Source organism: Spermophilus citellus (assembly GCF_964194105.1).
Source record: "Spermophilus citellus genome assembly, chromosome: 1".
In the NCBI taxonomy this organism is placed as follows: Eukaryota; Metazoa; Chordata; class Mammalia; order Rodentia; family Sciuridae; genus Spermophilus; species Spermophilus citellus.
Window position 1 is genome coordinate 191,747,556 of NC_138182.1, and position 24,590 is coordinate 191,772,145.

Genomic DNA, 24,590 nt, shown 5'->3' on the forward strand with positions numbered 1-24,590 from the left:
AGTGGTAGAGTGCTTGCCTAGCATGTGTGAGGCACTGGGTTCTAACCTCAGCACTGCATATAAATAAATAAAATAAAGGTCCATTGACAATTAAAAAATATTAAAAACAAAACAAAACAAAAACAAAACTGAATGAGCAGAGCCCTGACTGAGTACATGTCCTTCTCTTGAAAGCTGAGAACTGTTAGGATTTTGGACTATGAGACTGACTTGCTGTGCCCTTGAAGTAGAATAGGAGAGCAACCCTTTCCTCCCCCACTCTGAAATCTGCAGGGTTATCCTTAACCAAGCCATAGCCAGACATGTCCAAGCACATTCCATATGTACACTTCCATTTGTCCACATTACCATTGTTAACTGACTTGAGTGCTGGTGGTGAAACCTTTCCCCATTCCTCCCACTGATGCCTTCTCTCCAATCAAGGTAAATGGTTGTGGCTTGGATCAACTCCAGGGGTCTTTGTTAGGATACCACTCTAATCTCTTAAAATATTGAGATTGCTGCCATGTTGAGATTACTCTCTCCCCTTGAAGGCAGGCTATGGAAAGTGGCCGACCTTGATTCTTCTACTCATCAATATCTCAAATCCATTCATCTGTGAGATTAATATATACCTCCTGCTTTTCCTCATGACTCAAAGATTATTCTTTTTTTGGGGGGGTGGTACTAGGGATTGAACTCAGGGGCACTCAACCACTGAGCCACATCCCCAGCCCTATTTTGTATTTTATTTAGAGATGAGGTCTCACTGAGTTGCTTAGCGCCTCACTGTTGCTGAGGCTGGCTTTGAACCTGAAATCCACCTGTCTCAGCCTCCAGAGCTGCTGGTATTACAGGCGTACGCCACCATGCCTGGCCTCAAAGGTTATTTTTAAGGTGTGAATCTGTCTAATCATTTTTGTAAAATCAAACTGCCTTGTCAGTTAAAGTCAGCATACTCTGAGGAACTTGGGTCCCTGTTGCCCTCCTTCCCTTTCTCTGTATCCTCTGCCTGCCACGAGGCCCTGCTGTGGCCTGAGCTCAGAGAGCAGCATCACAGACATTCTAGGATCATTTCTGCCTACCAGCTGTAACCTCTTTGTCAAAGGTGGGCTTCTCTCTGCCCTGTGCCTTTTCCTCTGTCTTCAAGAAATAACCCCGTCTTTAGCTGTGTGTTTCCTCCTCTAGTCTCAAGGAAAGTCACCCTCTTGGGCCTCTGGCTGTCTGAAGGCAAAGGTATAAGAATATACTAAATATTGGCTTGGCCTAAATAACCTTGGAGTGCCCAGACAGCCAGGAGCTTTTTCTTTCTTGGGGAATGTGGTACCTTTCTCCTGACTCTCATCTTCTCTTTGGACAGATTGGACATCAACACCAATACCTATACATCTCAGGACCTCAAGAGTGCCCTGGCCAAATTCAAGGAGGGAGCAGAGGTGGAGAGTTCAAAGGAAGACAAGGTATGTGATCTTCTTTTCAGTTAGTGTAAGCCTACAGCATTGCCTTGAGTTTTTGCACAGGAGAGAAACATGTTTTCTAAAGTTTTTGCACTAAACACGGAATAATCATGTTGTAAAAATAATAGGAAGAGCACCAGGCATTGTGGCACACCCCTGTAATCCCATTGACTCAGGAGGCTGAGAAAAGAAAATCCTGAGTTCAGAGACAGCCTCAGCAAAAGTGAGGCCCTAAGCAACATAGTGAGACCCTTTCTCTAAATAAAACACAAAATAGTGCTGGGGATGTGGCTCAGTGGCTGAGTGCCCCTGAGTTCAACCCTACTACCAAAAAAAAAAAACCAAAAAACTGTTAATGACAAATAAGAAACTCATTATTTAAAACAAAAACAGATTCCTTGGAAAGCTGGGAATAGAACCACCATTTGACCCAGCTATTCCCCTTCTCAGACTATATCCAAAAGACCTAAAAAGAGCATACTACAGGGACACAGCCACATCAATGTTTATAGCAGCATAATTCACAATAGCTAGACTGTGGAACCAACCTAGATGCCCTTTAATAGATGAATGGATAAAAAAAATGTGTCATTTATACACAATGGAATATTGCGCAACACTAAAAAATAGCAAGATCATGACATTTGCAGGGAAATGGATGGCATTAGAGCAGATTATACTAAGTGAAGTTAGCCAATCCCTAAAAAACAAATGCTGAATGTCTTCTCTGATATAAGGTGGGGGGGGGTGACTCAAAATGGTGTAGGGAGGAAGAGCATGAGAAGAAGATTACCACTAAATAGTGAAGAGAGGTGGGAGGGAATGGGAGGGAGAAGGGTAATTGCACGGAAGATGGAAAGAGACCCTCATCATTATACAAAATACATGTATGATGATGTGAGGGGAAAAAAAAAGAAATGTGTCACATTAGATTGGGTAGAGAGAAGTGAGGGGAGGGGTGGGGAAGGGGGAATAGGAAGGGCAGCAGAATAAAATAAACACTAGTATTACTGTATGTATATACGTGTCTGTATAACCAATGTGATTCTACAACCTGTTCACTTGGAAAAATGAGAAATTATACCCCATTTGATTCAAATGTATGATATGTCAAGATCATTGTATTGTCATGCGCAACTAATAAAAAAATACAAATCTATAATATATATATATAAAAATAAAAAATAAAAACAGACCAAAACCAAAAACAGTGCTGGGAGCATTTCAGTCTAGTTAGTTTAGGATCCAAATTTCTACAACATGTTTGGAGAAATTGTTGCACAGAGCAGAGGTGTCCATATTCTCCATTGTCATAGGCATGAGTCCGGTGAAAGGAGATTACAACCCAGAACCCTTCCCTTGCATTGGGATTCGACACAAATGTGTTCCAAAAGAACAGAAGAGCTGAAACATGGAAGGGAGAAGTCTGGATTTTTGTCTTTGTCCTTTGAATATATAATGTAGCAAATGTATTTTTTTTCAGGCCTCAGGTTCCTTAAATATAAAACATGTTATTCAGTCCAGGATAACTGAAGTTTCCCCCAGCTCTAAAATTCTCTACAAGGTCTGGTTGTGGTGACACATGCCTATAAGCCTAGTGACTCAGGAAGCTGAGGCAGGAAGATCACAAATTTGAGGCCAGCCTCAGCAACTTGGATCATAAGCAACTTAGTGAGACACTCTCAAAATAAAAAGGGCTGGTGATGTAGCTCAGTGATAAAGTGCCAATAATAATAATAATAATAATAATAATTATTATTATTATTATTATTATTATTATTTTTCTCTACAAGCTAAAGGAATGAGAAGAGACAGAATTGCTTTTAGAAGGATCATAAGGGAGTGTCACAAATAATTTATTTACATTTCCAGTAGAAATCTGTTAATTCTTTTTTTCCCACTGCAAATCATCTTTATTTAATTTTATTTTATTTCTATTGGTTCTTTTTAGATGTACTTGACAGACTCCATTTTGATATAATTATACAAGGATGGAATATGTCTTATTCTAATGAGGACCACATTCTTGTGGATATACATGATGATGGGATTCACTCTCATGTATTCATATATGTACATATATAAAAACTATGTCTGATTTATTCCACTGCTCTTCCCTTCATTCCTCATTGTCTAATCTACTGAATTTCTGTTCTTCACTTTCCTCCCTTATTTTGGGTTAGCTTCCACATATCAGTGAATACATTTGACTTTTGGCTTTTGAGGACTGGCTTTTTTCACTTAGCATGATAGTCTCCAGATCCATCCATTTATTGGCAAATGTCATAAAGTCATTTTCTTAATTGCTGAGCAATACTCCATTATGTATATATACCACATTTCCTTCCTTCCTTCCTTCCTTCCTTCCAGGGATTGAACTCAGGGACACTTGACCACTGAGCCACATCCCCAGCCCTTTTTATTTAGAGACAAGGTCCCACTGAGTTACTTGCTTTTGCTGAGGCTGGCTTTGAACTTGAGATCCTCCTATCTTAGCCTCCCAAGCTGCTGGGATTACAGGCGTGTGCTACCGTGCCCAGCTCACGTTTTATTTATCCACTTTTCTGCTGAAGGACACCTGGGTTGGCTCCATAGCTTAGATATTGTGAATTGAGCTGTAATAAACATTGGTGTGGATGCTTCACTGTAGTATGTTGATTTTGGGATAACTGGGTCAAATGGTGATTCTATTCCTAGTTTTATGAGGAAACTTCACACTGCAGAAACCTGTTAATTCTTGAAAAAAATCTCTTCTGGACACTTTGAAGACTGCTCAAAGTTTTCCCTCCTTCTTTTCCTCCTCACAGTCTCTTTTTCTTTTGTCTACCTCTCTGCTCTTTCCCCTAAACCCTTGGCAACTTGTACATTAATGGATCTTAGGTCCTTTGGATCGATCCTTTAAAACTAAGTATTTCTGAGACAGAAAAACCTTTGTGGGTGGGTTGATACTAACCTGTTTAAGATGTGTTCGTTTGCAGGCCAAGTCTCCATGTCTTTACTCATCTTATCCAAGTCACATTTCCTGCATGGATAGTGCATATGGTGTGGGAAGGTGAGGAGCAGGGTGGTGGCAGTGGCAGCAGAGGGTGAAGGAAAGTGATGCACGACATTCTGTCCTACCACAGATGTATTAGCTGGTGTGGGAGTGGGGGCCAGAAAAAAAAAAATCTGCTACCTGGTGCTGGTGAGGCCTAGGTACCTATGGTAGTGACTTTGGCTCCTTCCCCTGCATCGCTCCTTCACTAGGGCCACCCTACAGAGCTGATGGGAACATAAAAATCACTTTCTTGGTTCTTTGTCTTCTATGTGGGTGGAAGACCCACTTAACCCCTTTCACTTTTTTCACCTCTCTTGGTGAGAGCAATTGGATTTTCTTTCCTCTGGTAATGGCATTTTCCTTTTATAATTCAGTTTCTATAGTAAAATATTAATAGTTATGCAAAGATTTGAAAAGTGTGAAAACAAAAAATGACTTGAAAGTTTTCTGCTATGATTTTTGCAATAAAAACTTTTCCCCTTGCAGTGGGATCCCAATAACAGCACCCAAGTGCAACATCTCAGTACCTGCCAATTTGAATAAGTTGCCCACTTCTGAGCTATGACTGTCACACTCTTTCCTTACGTCTCTGGAGCCTAAGTTGTTAGCTCCTTCATTGAGTTTGCTGGGTTCTGGGGTCCTCCTGCTTTCATTTAGAGCCTGCTTGGACTGACTCAACTCACTGTAACGTGATGTTTGTTAATATTGGCTCTGGGACTGACAAATAATTTCTTTACATATTCAGTAGAAACCTGTCTTGACTTGAAATAGGTACAGGAGTTTTGAAGAAAGCTCCTGGCTACAGATGTCTTCATACTTTTAGCTTATTAACTTTTAAACCCATTCTTTGTGGTATCTTTAAGTACAGGATGGCACTTTTGCTGTTAATAAAGACAATATTGACAGATAGTTATAGGCCATATCCTCAATTTTGTATTTGTATGAATTTGATTTTGGGGGATAGGGTATCAGTTTCATTCTAGCAGTGGGAAATAGTTGGTTTAGGTGAAGAGTTCCTTGTTTCAGAAAAGCTCTGTCTTATAGGTTTGGATTGTTAGTATTAAGTATTTTCTTGAATTTTGTCCATTTATCCTTCTATTACCATATATATTGCTTGATACTTTGTCTTTTTTGGAGGGGGGGAGTCCTGGGGATTTAACCCAGGGGCGCTTTATTCCAGTGCCATGCCCCATCCCACCCTTTTTTCTTTTAAGATGGGATCTCACTAAGTTGCCAGGGCTTTGCTAAATTGCCAAGGCAGGCCTTGAACTCACAATTCTCCTGCCTTAGCCTCCAAGTCACGAGGATTACAGGTGTGTGCCAACACACCCAGCTGATGTTCTTTTTTTTTTTTAATTGAAATTTTTTTTTAGTTGTAGATGGACACAATACCTTTATTTTATTTATTTTTATGTAGTGCTGAGGATCGAACCTAGTGCCTTACACATGCTAGGCAAATGTTCTACCACTTGAGCTACACCCCAGCCCCTTAAGCTTTTGATTTTGGGAAAGAAGTAGAAGATTTATTTTTCCCTATTCCTCCCTCTAAAAGATAACTAAAAACCCTGGATATATTACTAAAAGCAAATACAGAAAATCTCCATAAGATGGTGAGAAGGTGGTAGATTAGGAGCTTAAGGAATGACATGGCAGTGAATTGGATTTTCATTTTTCCCTTGATATCCCAGACTTGGCACTGGAGAATCCTATATTCTGGAAATGGTAGCAGGTACAGATTTTAAAAAGATCTAAGAAAAGCCAGCTCTTTCTAGATAAAGGCCCAGAAAAAGGGTAATCTAGCAGGATAAAAACCTTTGTGCTGATACCTGTCCTAATTCAGCCAAAGACGTTGGAAATCAATTCTCTCTCTCTCTCTCTCACACACACACACACACACACACACACACACACACACTCTCACACCCACACCCACACCCACCACAGTGCCAATAGAAATTGAGTGGGGAGTACTTCCTCCTCTTGAATGTTGGTATAGCAAGCTGAAGCCGAGTGGAAGCCTGAACTTGTACTTCATCCCAGTGGCAATAAGTTACTCTGCTGCTTCCACCGAGGTGATGTCAGTGGGAGCTGAGTAGAGTCTTAACTTCTGTTCTCTGCCCAATGGCTACTGTCTGCTTCTCTTGATGGTATGCTTAAGCAGAGACCAAATATGGATACTGATTTTCTATCCTTGAGTAGCAGACTATTTATCCTGCTAGAGTTGTGTCAGTAGAGACCAGGCAAAGGATGCCTGTCCTCTGCTTGACAGCACCAAGATGTTTCTTCACTTTTCCCTTATGAGGTGGTATCAGTAGGGGTGCAGGGGAGTCTACCTACCTCCATCCTGGTGGCAACAGGCAGTGTGAGGCAGCATTCTGTTTCCCTCTTAGGAGTAGAGTCAGTGGGGTAAGTGAGGAACATGAACTATTACCTTCAGGTAAGCATCAATGACAGGCAGTGCTTTGATTCTCCCATGGGGTGGTATCATTTGGAGGTCAAGGGAGGAGCTTATACTTCTACTCCTAGTATCCAACATTCAGTGGTGGCAGGAACTTAACTATCCTGATTAGAGAGTGAGGGTAGGATTTTGGAGAGAAGGAGCAAAAGAAACTGACCAGAATTAACAGAAAGACCTGAGAACTGAACTATAGTGTGGAACACTGCCCAGGTTTTTAGATTAGCCTCTGTATAACATACAAAGGAAGCAGACCAGAAGAGCACTATGAAGGCCTTGTAAATCAAATTGTTATTGGAGCCAGAGCCCACATAAGTAAGCTAGAACCATCACACTAAACCCAAGCAGGTGACTACCTACTGAAAGAGAAGATTAAATAGGATCTAGAGTCTCACAAATTAATACCCCAAATATCCAGGATATAATTGAAATTCACTCATCTTCCCAAGAACCAAGAAAATCACAACTTGAATTAGGAAAGAAAATTAGTAGGTGCTATTGTGGATTGAATGTGTTTCCTCTAAATTCATATATGATATGATAAAGTAGAACAATTTTATACTATAATAAAAGTTATTTGACTAACACGTGGATGGTGTATGCAGTATAGATATGCTGGACAAAAGGATGATTCATGTTTGAGGCAGGTCAGAGTGGGACAACAAAAATAATTTATGAATTGTTATTTCTGGAATTTTCCATTTGATATTTTTGTACCATGGTTGACTGTGTGACTAACTGAAGGCATGGGAAGTGAAATCATGGATAAGTGGGGATACAGAATAAAACTGAAAAATACAATAACTGAGATTCAAAAGTCACTGAGTTGGCTCAGTAACAGAAAAGATGACAGGGAAAAGAATTAGTGAACTTGAAGACTTAAGTATATGTTAAGTATACTTATGATATAAGTATATTACAAAATCTAAATAGACAAAAAATAAAATGGGAAAAAAATAAACAGAGCCTTAGAGACCTTTAGGATTACAATAAAAATTCTAACATTTGTGTCATTAGAATTCCAGACAGAGGAGAAAGAACATGGAACTGAAAAATAAACAGTTTCTAACAAATTCCCAAATTTGATGAAAGGTATAATAAGCCCACAGATTCACAAAGCTAAGTGGTCTCCATAGGATAAACTGAAAGAAGTCAATCCCAAGGTGCATCATAAATTTCTGAAAACTAAAAACAGAAAATAGAAGCAACTAGAAGAACAATACATTATAGGGTAGCAATTATTGAGTGATAGTGAATTTATAATCTGAAATTATAGAGGCCATAGTATGTGGCACATTTTTCAAGTGCCACAAAACAAAAACTGACCACTCAAAATTCTACATAATTAGGGCTGCAGTTGTAGTTCAGTGGTAGAGCACTTGCCTAGCACGTGGGAGGCACGGGGTTCGATCCTCAGCACCACATAAAAATAAATAAATAAAATAAAGGTATTGTGTTCATTTACAACTAAAACATATAAATAAAAATATGTTAAATAAACAAAAAATTCTACATAATCCATGAATAACCTTCAGGATTAGAGGGTAATCAAAACATTCTCAGACAAAGGAAAATTAAGAAATTAGAGCAATCAATATAAAAAAAACTACATAAACACACTCAAAACACTATAGGTAAACCAAAATGGTGTTCTATAATATGTACCTTGCCTTGCTACAGTATGGCATGAAAAGGAAAATAAATAAAACAGGGAACAAACAGAAAACAAAAAATAAAAAGCCGAACTTGAGCTCTGAAATATCAACAATTATATTAAAATGTAAAGGTCTAAATATACCAATTAAAAACACATAATCATAATAGATTTTTAAAAAAATGATCCAAATATTTCCTTTCTACAAGAAACCCACTCAAAAAATATAATGATAAAAAGGTAGGTAGAAAGTGAAAGAAGGAAAGCATATCATTCAAGCATTAATTTTTTTAAAAAACAAAAGTAGCTATATTAACATCAGCTAAAGCTGACTTTAGAGCAAAGGAAATGATTAGTGACAGAAATATTACATAATGATAAAATGGTCAGTCTGCTAAAATACATGGCAATCCTAATGTGTATGCACCCGACTTTTATTTGTATAACAAAGTACATGAAGCAAAACCTGACAGAACTAAAAGGAAGAAAAAGACAGTTTCACAATTATATTCGGGAACTTCAACATTCATTTCTCAGAATTGGTAGAACTACTAGAGGGCAAATCAGTAAGGATGTGAAATAGATGAATACTATGAACATTGCATCCAACAGCAGCAGAATGCTTTCTTTTCAAGCATCCATGGAATATTTACCAAAACTGTATCCTGGGTTATGAAACAAATCACAATATATTTAAATGAAATGATAATATAGAGCTAAAAATGTAATTCAGAGGGAGAGTGCTTGCCTAGCATGCACAAAGCCCTGAGTTCAATCTCTATGGCTCATTTTTTTTTTTTTTTTTTTTTGTAATCAAAAGCGAAGGATATATCTGAAACTGAAAGGGAAATTTGTTGCACCAAAAGCTTATATTAGAGAAGATATAGACCTCAGCTCTAAAAGCTGAGACATAAGGTCCCACCTCAAGAAACTAGGAAAAGATGATCAAAATAAGCTCATAACAAGCAGAAAGGAGGAAATAATAAAGAACGGAAATCAATGGAATTGAGAACATAAAAACACAGAAAATGAACAAAACCAAAGATGATAGACTTCCAGAAAGACTGACAAATAGGTGGGCATGGTGGCACATACCTGTAATCCCAGCTCTCTGGAGCCTGAGGCAGGAGTTATATGATCAAAGACAGTCTCAGCAATTTAGTAAGGCATTAAACAACTTAGCAAGACCCTGTCTCTAAATTAAAAATATAAAAAGGGCTGGGGATGTGGCTCAGTGTTTAAGCACTCCTGGGTTCAATCCCTGTTTTTTTTTTTTTTTAAAGACTGACAAAGCAATAAGATATGAATTACCAATATCAGAAATAAGACCAGGAATATCACTATAGATCCTATAGACATTAAAAGGAAAATAAGAGAATGCCATGAATAGCTTTATGCACATAAATTTGACAACCAGTCCAGTTCTTTGAAAAGTATGTACTACCCAAACTTACCCAATGTGAAATAATCTGAAACTATAATCATTAAAGAAACTCAACTTACAATGAAAACCCTTCCATAAAAAAGTCTCTAAGTTCAGATAATTTCACTGGAGATATCTATGAAACATTTAAAAATAATTAACATCAATTCTACACCATCTTTTCCAGAAAATGGAAGCAAAAGGAATATTTTTAGTTTTAGTTGGACACAATTCCTTTATTTTATGTGGTGCTGAGGATCGAACCCAGGGCCTCGCTCGTGCTAGGGAAGCACTCTACCACTGAGCCATAACTCCAGTCCCTGAAACACTTGTTATTTTATGAGGCCTAATGTTACACTGATAACTAAAATATATTTTAAAAAATCTGAAGACCAATGTCCCTCATGAAGATAACTGCAAAAATTCTCATCAAGACATTAGTAAATATAAATCTAGCAATTTATGAAAACATTATACATTATAACCAAGTGGGATTCATTACATGAATTCATGACTTCAATGTACAAAAACCAATCAGTGTAACCCTCTATATCATCAGGCTTAAGAAGAAAAATCGCCTCATCATATCTATTGATGCACAGAGAACCTTTGATAGACTTCAACAGCCATTCTGATAAAAATTCAGTAACCTAGGAATAGAAACTTTTCTCAACTCGGTTGAGAGCATCTACAAAAAAATCTATATCCAACATTGCCACTGAGATCAGGAACAAAGTAAGATAGTTCACTCACCACTCATGCATCATATTCCTAACCAATGCAGTAAGATAGGAAAGGAAAGAAAAGGCATGTAGATTGGAAAGGAAGAGATAAAACTATCCCTATCCCTATTTTCAGGTGACATAGATTGCCTATGAATAAATCCCAAAGAACCTCTAAAAACACAGAACAATATTCTATAATTGATGAGTTCAGTTGGGACACAGGATACAAAACCAACACAAATCAGTTGTATTTCTATATACTAGCAGTGAATATGTGGAAATTGAAACAAAATATAAATACTATTTACAATAGTTTCTCCCAAAATGAAATATTTAGGAATAAACGCAACCAGACATTTATAGGATTTATGTGATGAAAATGAAGAGTTGATGAAAGATGATGAAGTTAAAGAAGATTTTAAGTAAGTAAAGAGATGTACTGTGTCCCTGTATTGAAAGACTCAACACAGTAACAATGTCAGTTCTCCTCAAATTGATCTATAGGTTAAATGCAATTTCTATCAAAATCCCAGCAAGATTTTTTATATAGATAAGTTTATTCTGAAGTTTATATAGAAAGATGAAGGAAATAAAATAGCTAACACAATTTTGAAAAAGAGTGAGAAATCACTCTACCTGATTTTATACTTATTCTATAGTTATGGTAATTCAGACAATGTGTGTTGGTAGAGAGAAAAAACAAACAAACAAAAAAACATAGATCAATGTAACAGAGAACCCAGAAATAGAACCAAACCAATATACCCAACTGATTTCTGGCAGTGAAAACCTACCCCTTATTACAAAATACATCCAAAAGTATAGATTTAAATGTAAAATGTAAAACTTTAAAGAAAAAAAAAAACACTTTTAAAATTCAACATAGGAGAAATCTTTGGAAAGCAGGACCAGGTAAAGAGATTTTAAGAAGTGACAAAAAATGTACAGACCACAAAAGAAAAATGAATAAATTGGACTTCAAATTAAAAACTTTTGCTGTGTGAATGATCATATTAAATCATCAGAAAGATAAGCTGCTCCCTAGCACAGTGGCACATGCCTATAATCCCAGCAACTGAGAGGCTGGGGCACAAGTTCAAGGCCAGCCTCAGCAAATTAGTGAGGCCTTGTCTCAAAATAAAATATAAAAAGTGTTGGGGATGTGGCTCAATGCTGAGGGCCATTACCAAGTAGGAATGACACATCGAAATTTCCTTGCCAGCGTACCCCATGTTAAATGGACTTGCCTTGGAATTTCGCTGTTGACATTGCATGTGTATTTGAGAAAGGTGACCCTACTCAAGGACGAGGGTGGATCCAGGATTAGGGTGTATCCTGCAGTTTGAGGAAGTATAGTATCCCGGTCCTTGGGTTTAGGGCGTTCCCAGTTTAAGACAATAGGGATTTTAGGGAAGTTGGAGGTTGAAGATTATTGCTGCGGAGATTAGGGCGTTCCTGCTGCCTGAGCTCCCGTTGAGCTCTCATGAGATTCAGAGAGGATTTTGGGAAGAAAGCCTCGTGGAGTAGGTGAATTGGGTGGCAGCAGAACTGGGATTGCCCCAGAACGTGTGTGGAGGCCGGTGTGAGTTCGGGAATAAAGAATTGCTGTTTGAATCTACAAAGCTGTGTGGTGGCTCGTGATTCTATGCCCAGCCAAGACTGCGGCAGCTCAATGTTTGAGTGTTCCTGGTACAGGGGGTGGGGGGCGGGGTGTCACGAAAGAAAGAAAAAAGAAGCTGCTGGCTAGAAAATATTGAGAAATTGCATACTAGCAGTCTTCACTTTGTTATCACATGGGACTGTAAAAATGACTGCCAGCTGAAATTCTGTAGAGCAATCTTAGGAATCAATGGAAAAATTAATGATTGTTCAATGACTTTTAACATTTTTTTGCCATACGCTAAAAACTATATGTGAGTTATAAACATTTACAGAAATGAAGAAGTAGCAATACTAATATTTATTTAATGCACTGTGATTTTAAGCGCTAGAAACATTGAGAAAGTTTTTATTTCTTTGTCAAGTTTTTGGGTTGTTTTACAAAGAGCAGTTTGAACAATGCTTAGCTTTTCCTCATATGACAGAGAGCATCTTTTCTATGCTTGGTGAATTATTATACTCCTTTCTAAGTATGGTAGCTTCCAACATTTTATCCATTGTGCTTTCAATGTTGTGAAATTTGTGAATTCCTATAGTGTAAAGGTTTTTTTTTTTTTTTGTGTGCCAGTGCCACATCATCTTTTTTATCACTATTAGTTTTATTTTTGAAGTTTACCTTTGCTAAGTTCTGGCTACATATTTAGAGATTATCAAACAGCATCAGTGTCAATATCCCTCAATCCTCTTTTACAACTCCTTGTATGTTTAATTTGAATTTTACTGCCAAAGTTACCACTTTTCATTTCTTTGCTGCACTTTCATCTTTGCTGGCCAACTTTCTTTCAATTATCTATCTTTATAGAATGTCACATGGGTTCATAATTGAGAGATGAGGCCACATAACTGTACTTTGCATCAGTGTGTGAACTGAGTAACAGATGTGCAGTGACTAGTCATTTGCAATGAAGTCATGTGATTAATCATTGCTCATGATAGACATTTAAAAAAAAACTTATATAGTGATTTTCAAACTGAAAATCTAGCAGCAAAGTTTGTACTTTATGTGGTTACTTGTAGTTAATATTTTGTGGTAACTGAAATTTGAGTTATTTTGGGATATTGGTATTATTTAAACTTTGTTTTGAAATTGGTGCATATGCATGCAAAGCAAGGACTATCTGTATCTGACAAAGAGCTTTAAAATACATAAAAAATTCCTGCTGGGAGCAGTGGCACATGCCTATAACCCCAGCAACTGGGAGGAGGGGTGCTGAGGCAGGAGGACCACAAGTTCAAAGCCAGACTCAGCAACTTAGTGAGGACCTAAGCAACTTAGTGAAACTCTTTCTCAAAATTAAAAAACACACACACTAAAAAGAAGTAGGGATGTGGCCCAGTGGTTTAGCACTCCATGGATTAAATCCCTAGTTTTTAAAAAAAAGAATATGTAAAGAACTCTCAAATAGTAAAACTAATAACACTTAGGTAATGGGTAGGCACACAGACATTTTAACAAAGAGAATAGGCTGGAAGGAAAGCACATGGAAAGATGTTTAATATCATTAGCCATTAAGTTAAATCTGCAGTGAGTTATAAGTACATATTTAAATGAATGTATAAAATTTAAAAAGTGATAATACTAAATATTGGTGAGGATACGGATAAATTGGATCTTTTACACATTTATGGTCAGATTGTAGAATGGTATAGCCATTCTGGAAAACAGTTTGACTTAGACTCTTTCTCAAAATTAAAAAAAAAAAAAATTGGGGCTGGGAATGTGGCTCAAGCGATAGCATGCTCGCCTGGCATGCGCGGGGCACTGGGTTCAATCCTCAACACCACAAAAAAATAAAATAAAGATGTTGTGTCCACCAAAAACTAAAAATAAATATTAAAAAATTCTCTCTCTCTCTCTCTCTCTCAAAAGAAAAATTAAAAATTAAAAAAATAAAAAGGAGTAGGGATGTGGACTAGTGGCTAAGCACCCCTGGAGTTAATCCCTAGTTAAAAAAAAAGAAGAATATATAAAGAACAAAACAAAACATGATTATCATAACCCAACAGTTGTACTCTTGGCCGCTTATCCTAGAGAAATAAGAACATATATTTAAACAAAAACTTATATACAAATGTGCATAGCAGTTTTATTCATAATGGCCCAAGTCTAGAAACGACTCAGATATTCTTCAGCAGTGAATGGTTAAACAAACAGCATCTATATGATGGAATACAACTTAATAAAAATAGAAAGAAGTAAACTATTGATATGTACAGTAACTTGGGTATTGTGCTCAATGAAAGAAAACAGTCTTAAAAGGTTACAGACTGTATGGTTCCATTTATATAACATTCTCCAAATGTCAGAATTATAGAGATGGAGAACAAATAGTGGTTGCCAGGACATGGAGATGGGAGGGAGTATAGTGGAGGACTAGGTACATCTATAAAGAGTTTGCACAGCCAGATACTATGGTACATGCCTATAATTCCACCGTCTTGGGAGGCTGAGGCAGAAGGATTGTAAGTTTGATGCCAGCCTGGGCAATTTAGTGAGCCCCTGTCTCAAAGGAAGAAATAAAAAGGGCTAGGGATATAGCTCAGTGGTAAAAATAACCCTCCCTCTTCATTCCTTATACTGCAGAAGGCTGCAGGCAGCAGGGACAAGAGGTTGCACATTGGAGTTGTGGTGGAACAGTTCCATAGCTTGGTCATTCTATGGGTTCATAAATTTGTAGCTTAAATAAAAGTGTATAGAATCACACATAAACATGTGCAAATGAGACCATGTAAAAAGTAGTAAAATCTGACTGAGGCCTGTAATTTAGTTAATGGCATTGTACCTATGTCCTTTTCTTGGTTTTGATACTGAACTATCGCTATATAAGTGGTACCCCTGGAGAAAGTGGGATAGAGTACTATTTTTGTAATTTCCTGAGTTTATAATTACTTAAAATTAAAATTCTTCTTCTTCTTCTTCTTTTTTTTTTAAGGCCTTCTTGAGGGTCAGGCACCATCATCTTAGGAGGTACAGATCACTATCATCTGATATGCCACCTGCCTATCATCCCATAGCTCTAGAAAATGATTCAGCCTTCTCAGATCTGTCTGCCTGGCTTTAGCAGCCATCCAGAGTCTTCTGTATGGGTGAAGAGAGAACATTTCATGTTGGTTTAGCTCAGAGAATCCGGGTGTGGTGCCCCATAGATGTGATTGCTCTGCTAGGAGATCAGTCTTTTTTTTTTTTTTTTTTTTAAGATCAGTGTTTTTAAGAGAGGCTGATTTATGTCTTTGGTTGGTATTTCCATGGAGTGTTTGTAGCTGGGGAGAGAAACCCATTGGTAATAAATGGGTGATTTGAGGCTGACAGCTGCTCATCACCCTGCTTTTTATAAATATTCGTTCCTTTTAGTTCTTTTTGGAAGATAGATACATAAACCACTGTGACCTTTCAAAATGTCTTCATAAAGACTATCCTCTAAAACTGGTAAGAAAATGGAGTGCCACATACATAAAATATCCAATTAAAGTCTTTTATTCACCTCTAACATAATTTCATTTAAAAATTTTGGGGGGTGGGCAAGGATTGAGAGAAAAATTGTTTGAGATTTGAGCATAATACATTCAGTAATTTAGCCATTTCAAATAGTTGAGCGAATTGTACACCTGTGGTTAGATTGACAGTAATGACAGTGATTTAATTTTCATCAACAAATTGCTCCTGCACTGACAGTGTTTGCCTGTAGTTTTCTACATCCGGGTTTCCCTAAAATGTTGCTGGGTTGGATAGGGCAAAGCCAAGATAAGTCTCTGATTGTGGGAAGAGGGGAACCATGGTATATGTTATTTTTTCTGAGACCTCAACCAGACCATATGAGGTTAGTTTTTGAAGGTAAGCTTGTGTTTCTTTCTCGACTTTGTTACAATTACAACAGGAAGACTTTTCATTCTTCTTGAATGTCTTTTACAGCAAAGGCCTATATGGGTAGACTCTGAGGGTTCTTTTTCTCTGGTACCTTAGGAAGAATTAGGATTTTTGAAAGTACAGTAGAGAAGATTATAAATATTAGGACAGCAGTTCTGTAAAGGTGGGCATCCATAGTAGACCATAGAAGTCTTTGGGAGGTGTCTCCAGTCAGTTAAATTGATCATCTATTTGTTGCTGTCCTCAGGCAAGACAGGCTGAGGTAAAGCGATTCTTCCGCCCCATTGAGGAACTGAAGAAGGAGTTTGATGAGCTGAATGTTGTCATTGAAACTGACATGCAGATCATGGTCCGTCTGATCAACAAATTCAACAGTTCCAGCTCCAGCCTGGAAGAGAAAATTGCTGCACTCTTTGATCTTGAGTACTATGTCCATCAGGTATTGTATTTCCATGTCCATAAGTCTAATTTTTAATTAATAGCTCCAAAGATAACCTCTGGCCATAAGCCCCTGAGAAAATGGCATCAGCATCTTTACTTCTCTTCCAGGGCCTAGACTGTTTTCAATCTAGCCAGTGTTTCTTGTAGTTAGATATATTCTTAGAGACTAGACCAAGCTCTTTTTCATTTATACTGTTATCTCCTTTATTTTTTTCAACACTGAGGATACAACAGAGGTTCTGTAGTTCCTATCCCGTGTAGCTTATAGTCTGGAAGGATAAACAGTCAAAAAGTGAGCAAATGAACACTTTAACAATGAAATAATGATGTAATTTAAGATCATGATAGACTCCAGAAGGTGATGTGGGAATATATCATAGTTGAACTTAATACCTAGTCAGGGGCAATAAAGAGAGGTTTCTCGAGGATGTGCCGGCTGTGCATTCAAGCATTATTAGAAGTTTTCTAGGTAAAGAGGAGGCTTTAGAATTGGGGATGGCAAACTACCACCCATGGGCCAAATTGGACTTGATGTCTGTATTTGTAAATGAAGTGTTATTGGGACACACCCACCACTGTTGGTGTATTATTTAAGACTATTTTCATGCTATAATGGCAGAGTTGAATAATTGTAACAGAAACTGTATGCCTCACAAAATAAAAAATATTTAATTTTAGAAAGTTTGCCAGTCCTTGGATTAGAACATTCCAGGCAGAGTAAGCAACATGTACAAAGATTCTGGGGCAGAGAAGAACTTGGTGAGGTTGAACCTGGACATGATTGGTGTGCCTGAAGCATAGTGGCCAGGGGGAGGCTAGCATAGATAGTGGGAAGCTGGGGAGTCAGAGAGTTAAGTTTAGGAATATCCTGCTCTTAATAATTTTAGCCTTAATCCTTAAAACAATTTGAGAGTTCATCATGGAAAAGTAACTGCTCAGACTTCTATAGCTAATATTTATTGAGATTATTATATACTAGACTCTGCTTCAAGTGTTTTGTATATATTAATTCATTGACTTCCACAGCTTGCCTTATAGTAGCCATCACTATTTATCCCATTATTTTGCTTTTTTGGGGGGGTTGGGATCTTACTATGCTGCCCAGGCTAGTCTCAAACTCCTAGGCCCACATCATCTTCCTGCCTCAGCTTCCAAACAAGTGGGACTACAGGAATGCACCATTGCACCCAGCTAATCCCATTTTTTACCTGAGAAAAATGAAGCAGAGAGAGATAATGTGATGGCTCAATATCATCCAGCTAATAAGGCTAGAGCTGGGAAAGCAACACAAGATTTCCTTCAACCTGTAATCTGACCCTTCACTAATCTGATGACTCTGCTTATCATAGGAAACTGGTATGTTTTCTTCTTCTCCTTCTTCTCCTCCTCCTTCTCCTCCTCCTCCCTCCCTCCCTCCCTCCCTCCCTCCCTCCTCCCTCCTCCTCCCTTCTTCTTCCTTCTCCTCCTCCTCCTCCTCCTCCTCCTCCCCCCCCCTTAACCACTGAGCCACATCCCTAAGTCTTTTTATTTTTCATATTGAGACAGGATCTCACTGAGTTGGTTAGGGCCTTGCTAAGTTGTTGAATCTGGTTTCAAACTTGCAGTCCTCTTGCTTCAGCACCCCCCAAGTCACAGGATTACAGATGTTTGCCACCATATCCTGGATTGGTACCTTTTGAATGAAGCTCAAAAAAGAATGTGTGGAGGTAAAGAGAAGGAGCAAAGAGAAACCATTCATTTATTCAAGAAATGAGTTTATTGAATGCTAACTTTAAGTCCCAGGCACTTGAGATACATTTGTGAACAAAATTGGAGCTTACTTTCTAGCAGAGGCAGTTACCAAATAAGTAAATTATAAGTAATATATTAAGGCCTGGCACAGTGGTGCACACCTATAATCCCAGCAGCTCGGGAGGCTGAGGCAGGAGGGTCTCAAGTTCAAAGCCAGCCTCAGCAATGGTGAGGCACTAAGCAAATCAGTGTTACCCTGTCTCTAAATAAAATACAGAAAAGGGTGGAATGAGATGGTCATCATTACCCTAAGTACATGTATAAGACATGAATGGTGTGAATCTGCTTTGTGTTCAACCAGAGACATGAAAAATTGTGTTCTATATGTGTAATATGAATTGAATTGCATTCTGCCGTTATATATAACAAATTAAAATAAATAAATAAATTTTACAAATACAAAAAAGGGCTGGAGATGTGGCTCAGTGGTCGAGTGCCCCTGAGTTCAATCTCTGGTACCCTACCACAATATGTTGAAGGTGATAAATGGCATAGAGAAGTAAAAAGGAGAGTAGGGAAGGAATTTGGCTGTGTTGAGACTGATTATCTCAGGCAGGAGGAGCAACAAGTACAGAAGTCCTGAGGTGGGAGATGCCTAGTATGTTTGAGGTCAGTATACTTGGAGTAGAGCAAAGGGGGAGAGGAGAAGCAGATGAAGCTCAGAGATACTGGGAGGAAGAATATGGAGGACTTAACTGTAGACCAAGACAAAGAGTGAAACTTGAAAAATCTGACTTACTTTTAAAAGGACCCCTCCAGCTGCCATGTTGAGAATTGGACTGAAGGTAAGGGGAATGAGTAGAAGGAGAGACCAGGTAGGAGGCTCTTGTAAGTAACCCAGACTAGTAACAATGGTGGCCCAGGGGGCTATGTAATAGTAGTCAAAATCTTGTTTGAGATCCATATAGATCTTCAATGTCTTCCCATATACTATAGCATCTTTGGTTTTGTTTATTTGTGGTGCTGGGTATTGAACCTGGGGTCTTGTACATGCTAGGCAAGTGCTCTACCACTGAGCAACATCCCCAGCCTGTATCTTTGTTCTTTATAAACTAATTTAAAGAGAGTTTTTCTTTGTTTGGGATTTTTGCCAACTTCTGTGGTGAAAGAGGGTGAGTGTGCACTGTATCTGCAGGAATTCTGGAGCAGCTTCTTCACCTTCTTTCTCTGCTCATAACTCTTTCTTAGGTCTCAAAAGCAGGACTGTGTTCCTCTGGTAGGGGGCAGGAGGCAGGGAACACACCTGAATTCTTTTTCCCCTTTCCAGTTTTCTCTCTAGGGTAAGAAACAAAAACTCCCACAGTTTTTCGGTTAGAGGCAAAGGATTAAAGATCTTAGGGGTTACTGTCCATTTCAGTCCTGCTCTGATGTTATAGCTTTTATTTATTTTTTATTTCAACATACTTGAATGGATGTTTATATATCAGATTTCTATAGGATATTTTTTAAAAAATACTTATTTTTTTTTAGAAGTAGTTGGACAAAATACCTTTATTTTGTTTATTTGTTTTTAAGTGGTGCTGAGGATGGAACCCAGGGCTTTGCACGTGCTAGGCTGAGCCACAATCCTAGCCCCTATAGGTTATTTAAAAAAAAAAAATTGTAGTTGTAGATGGTCAGAATGCCTTTATTTTATTTGTTTTTTATATTTATGTGGTGCTGAGGTTGAACCCAGTGCCTCACACATGCTAGCCAAGTGCTCTGCCACTGAGCTACAACCCCAGCCCTAGGTTATTGGTTTAGTTGCATAGGAAAGACCAAAATGAATGGGAACTTATCTAGGTATGAATAAGTACTCAAGAGGCTTTAGAAGTGCCCCAATAAAGTTTTTTTTTTCCTTCTGCAGGTCCTCTAGTCACCTGGCATCATCACTCTTAGGGTGACATATTCCATTCTACTTTCAAAGGTCACTAGAAGGAATGAACATTACCAAATTTAGCCTAAAGTCATAGTGGGAACTATGCCTCTGGTCAAGGCCAAACTCTTTCTGTTGGCAGAGGTTCATAAGTATTCTGAGTCATAAATATTCATTTTGATTGGAAGTCTAAAGTCCTTGGCTTGGACTGGCCCATCAGGCTTCCATGAAACAATGTTAAGTTATAATTTTACAGAGAGATTCCAGAAGACTCCACTCAGCCCTGATTTCTAGTTGTGATGGAGAGTTGAGGTGATGTAGTGCTGGCTTTGAGGAAGTGAGGACTTTTCTAGCCAGGAACTTTTCTGTCTCTTCCCATTCCAGAATTTCTGAATGGAAGCTCAAGGAACCATGGGCTTCAAGGACCTGAACTGGGTCTTCCCAAGGATTCCTCACAGCCATATTTGAATTATTAAAATAGCATATGTGAAAAGCAAAACCTTGTGTGTTGTAACAATTTTCAAGTTATTTATGAGGAACAGCCTTTGTCTACCTTATCTAAACTAGGGCAATATATTTGTTTTTCCTTGTGGGACTCCTCAGTTCTTTACTTCCATTTCTCACTTTCTCTTTTTCCTATTCTCTTACTATCTTATCCTTGCTCTGGTTCTCTTCTTTCTTCCTGAGTGTTGGTATAAGTTCCTTTGTCCCCTTTGTAATGCACTCCCTCCCTATATTCCTATCCACCTGTCTGACCCCATCTTGAGAAAAGTTCTGGCTCCAGATGCAGATGGGGAGCTGGAACACATGGGCTCTGCTCATGCCATCTTCTGTGTGAATCTGGGGAGGACCCACCTTTTGTTGTGAAGTGGGCATAACGACACTGTTCTTCTTCGCTGCCAGTAAAATAAAAAATGACGTAACACCTTAAAAGGCTAAAGTGTTTATATAAATGTCAGCATTTATATTACACTTCATGTAATATGGATAAATTGGTAGAACAGAACCTCTGTGATTCTGGGCTGTGTTGCTTTGGGGCAACAGAGTGGTAGCTGCTCTGCCAGGAACTCATACTAGCTTTGATAAGTGGCCATCCCAGGAATGAGATGATAGGATTCTGAGCCATGGTTTAATATCTGGAAAACCTAGAGCAAGAATGATCAAAGAACAGGCAGAGAATTCATGTATTTTAAAATCATTGCATGTGAGGAAAGAAGCCATTTAATGTCAGCAAAGCACTCAATTTGAATCTTCCTTGTTTGCCAGGCTTTAGCTCAATAGTTATTCCTGTTCTTGAGGACAGATTGGGGCAGAAAAATCCTGGCCCTGGCCTGGGACTGCATGGCAGACCAGACTTCATGCTCACTTTGCAGCCTAGATTGGCTGTTGTTTCAGGTCTAGGGTACCTCTTAGCACAGATACCCCATATGGTTTTTGAAATTCACAGTGGAATTTTATTTCAGGAACATTTTTTTTCCTGATCAAATTCATATTTATTGGTTCAGTGATTATTTATTGAATACCTAACTGTATGTTCAACACAATTCTAGTCATTGGAACTGCAACAGTGGATGAACAAACAAAGCCTCTATTCATGTGGAGATTCTATCAAAATGTTTAAAATTATCTTCCAAGTGGTAAAAATAGACTAAGCCCACCTAAAAACATTGACAGGGTCATATACTATGTTTCATGCTTGATTTCTCTGTCAGAAGAAACACTGCTAGTTTGGAGGAAAAGGCAAGGACACAATCAGGTAGGAAATGGCTCTATAGAATCTAGAGGAAAAAGGTGGAAAGCCCTCATGTTGTTGTTGGGACCTAGTTTCCTGATGATCTGTAGAGAGTGAGTGAGTATGAGACAGACTTTGTAGCAACAAAGTATGCATGGAGAGTGGGGGAGGGGGGAGATTGATTCTGATTTTTTTTTCACATATGAATGTAAATATAGGATTTAGTAAGTTATTAAAATGTTAATTTAGTACTAGTTTAAAATAATAGTCTTAAGTGCCACAAAAATCAGCCTGACCATTTTAAGTCAAACTAGAGATATACGATAAGAAGTTAGTAATTATTTAATATTGATTTTTTTGTAATGAGACCACTTTATAATCACTTGGATTCATTATTTAAATATATTAGTCACTCAGCTTATTAGAGTTACATGATGATGGAAATATTCTGCATTACACATAGCCACTACCTAGTAATGCAGGCCTAGACTAAAGCCTTTGGGAGAGTGACTTTTATTATGAACGTCTTCAGATGTAGTCAACCTTAGAAAAGAAGGATATTATTGTTATTCCTCTCCTAGCAGTCTTGTAGCTCTCCCTCACCAACAATAGCACTCCTTTTATAGTCCCTGGCTTCTAATTAAAATCAGTGCCTTTTTTTTTTTAATTGTTGCCTCCACTGCTCTCATTGGGGTTGGACATCAGCAGAAAGTATGGCACCATTTAGTGATGCTCATGATGCCAGATTCTTTGTGTTAACAGCTTGTGTGTTTGGATTAAGCCTTGTGACTCATTATGGTTTATAATTTTCCAAGATATGCTTGGCATAAGCAATAGCTAGGTGCCATTTCCCCTGATTCCCACACAGGTACTCATGAATTGTGTTAGATGAATTAGGAGTTCTCAAATTTGAGATTATTTTAAAAATTATTTTGTTTTTACATATGTTTTTCCTACTTTGTTAAAAAGGCCACTATTGTTTTTTACTTGGTTTTAAATTTGTTTTTGGATAGACACCAAAAGAAAGGCCTTCAGAAGAGCTCTTCCTTCTTGAATGTCTGTTCTGTACTAAGTAATACCTTTGTTGCAGATGGATAATGCACAGGACCTACTGTCTTTCGGTGGCCTTCAAGTGGTAATCAATGGGCTGAACAGCACAGAGCCCCTGGTGAAGGAGTATGCTGCATTTGTTTTGGGGGCTGCCTTTTCCAGGTAAGTATGGATGGACATCCCAATGGCAGAATCGTTTGGCCTTATTGCCTCAAAGGTTACTTTTGCACTTATGCACATCTCTACTCATGTTTCAATGTGATACAGTGAAACCAGAATTTTTGGTGGGGGGATAAATACACACACACAAACACACACACACCATTTATCAGTAGATCTTAGGTCACATTCTCTGTTTTAGTAAAAGCAAATAAAAAGTTAGATTCTCCACAGACAGTATGGAGGGGAATGAACTCCAAGAGTTGATCCCTTTAGCAGTAAAGCCACCTCTAGTGATGAATAAATGATGAACCTGACCAAGGAAGGCCTTTTGAGGGAAATGTGTCTTCTAGTTGTCTGGAACCAATCAACATGCAGTCAGGTTATTGGGTTGGTAGTTCTTTAGAATTTCAAATAGTCTGGTTTATGCTAGAAGACTGATTAGGCAAAAGGAGAAGGAGACAACACCTTGAAAGAATGAATGCAGAAAGATGTGGTCATCACATCATTATGCTCATCCTAAAAAAAAGGTCAGGATATCTTCAAGGTACAGTTGGTCTGTTGGAGCTCTATAGTTCCATTTTTAAAAATCTGCTTCTAGGATCATTTGTATCTCTAAAAAAGGAAGAAATATTCCGATTCTTGCCGCAAAGGCATGAGTGGTAGTTATTAGGTTTGCCTTGTTTAGATTAGGGGTTGTGATGTTGTAGAAGAAACTGCTACTCTGAACATTTTACCATTATAGGCTTTGTTTTGAAAGGATTTCCTTTGCCTTTTATCTATGCTGTCTTTATTTAATCAGAATATCAATCTGATGCTTTCTCATGCTGAAATAGTTCAGCATCTTTTCATAGTAAAACGAAGGACAGAGCCAAGAAGGCCCAAAGAATTGTTCCTTGCGGAGGGGCTGAAAGCACTGTAGATCTTTGTTTCCTTTATCACTGCCTGCCTTAGTTTCAGGTCCTTATGGACAGTCAAGGCTCTGGCCTCCAGAGAAGTTTCATCTCCCTTGGTCTCACCTTCCAGAGCCAGAGTTTCCCAGGGAAATCTCCTTTTGTGCAGCCATTCAAAAGGTAGACAATCTGAGTTTGTTTTGGAAGTTGCAGTTTCAACCCTAGGGAAAGTGCAGGGTCTTATTCTCATAAGGCTTTACAGACTTGAGAATTGACTTTACTTTCGCTTCTCCAGCCAGAAATGAAGAGAGGTCAAACATTAACCTCTCTGTCTATATCCTTTTCAGAAATTGTTATGGTTTGGATATGAGATGTTCTCTGAAGAGCTCATGTGCCAATGAAGAAATGTTAGGAT

At 38.2% G+C, this 24,590-nt stretch overlaps 1 protein-coding gene across 6 annotated transcripts in view; it reads left to right on the plus strand.

Annotated features, from left to right (window-relative positions):
- The window catches only part of SIL1 (SIL1 nucleotide exchange factor), a 269,257-nt gene that overhangs the window by 170,667 nt on the left and 74,000 nt on the right, over nucleotides 1-24,590 (plus strand). For all 6 annotated transcript variants that reach the window (XM_081309501.1, XM_081309499.1, XM_081309504.1 and 3 more), the window contains 3 exons: nucleotides 1,340-1,439; nucleotides 16,502-16,693; nucleotides 23,164-23,285. In XM_081309501.1, the coding sequence (XP_081165627.1) occupies nucleotides 1,340-1,439; nucleotides 16,502-16,693; nucleotides 23,164-23,285 (414 nt within the window). The remainder of the gene's footprint in view (nucleotides 1-1,339; nucleotides 1,440-16,501; nucleotides 16,694-23,163; nucleotides 23,286-24,590) is intronic.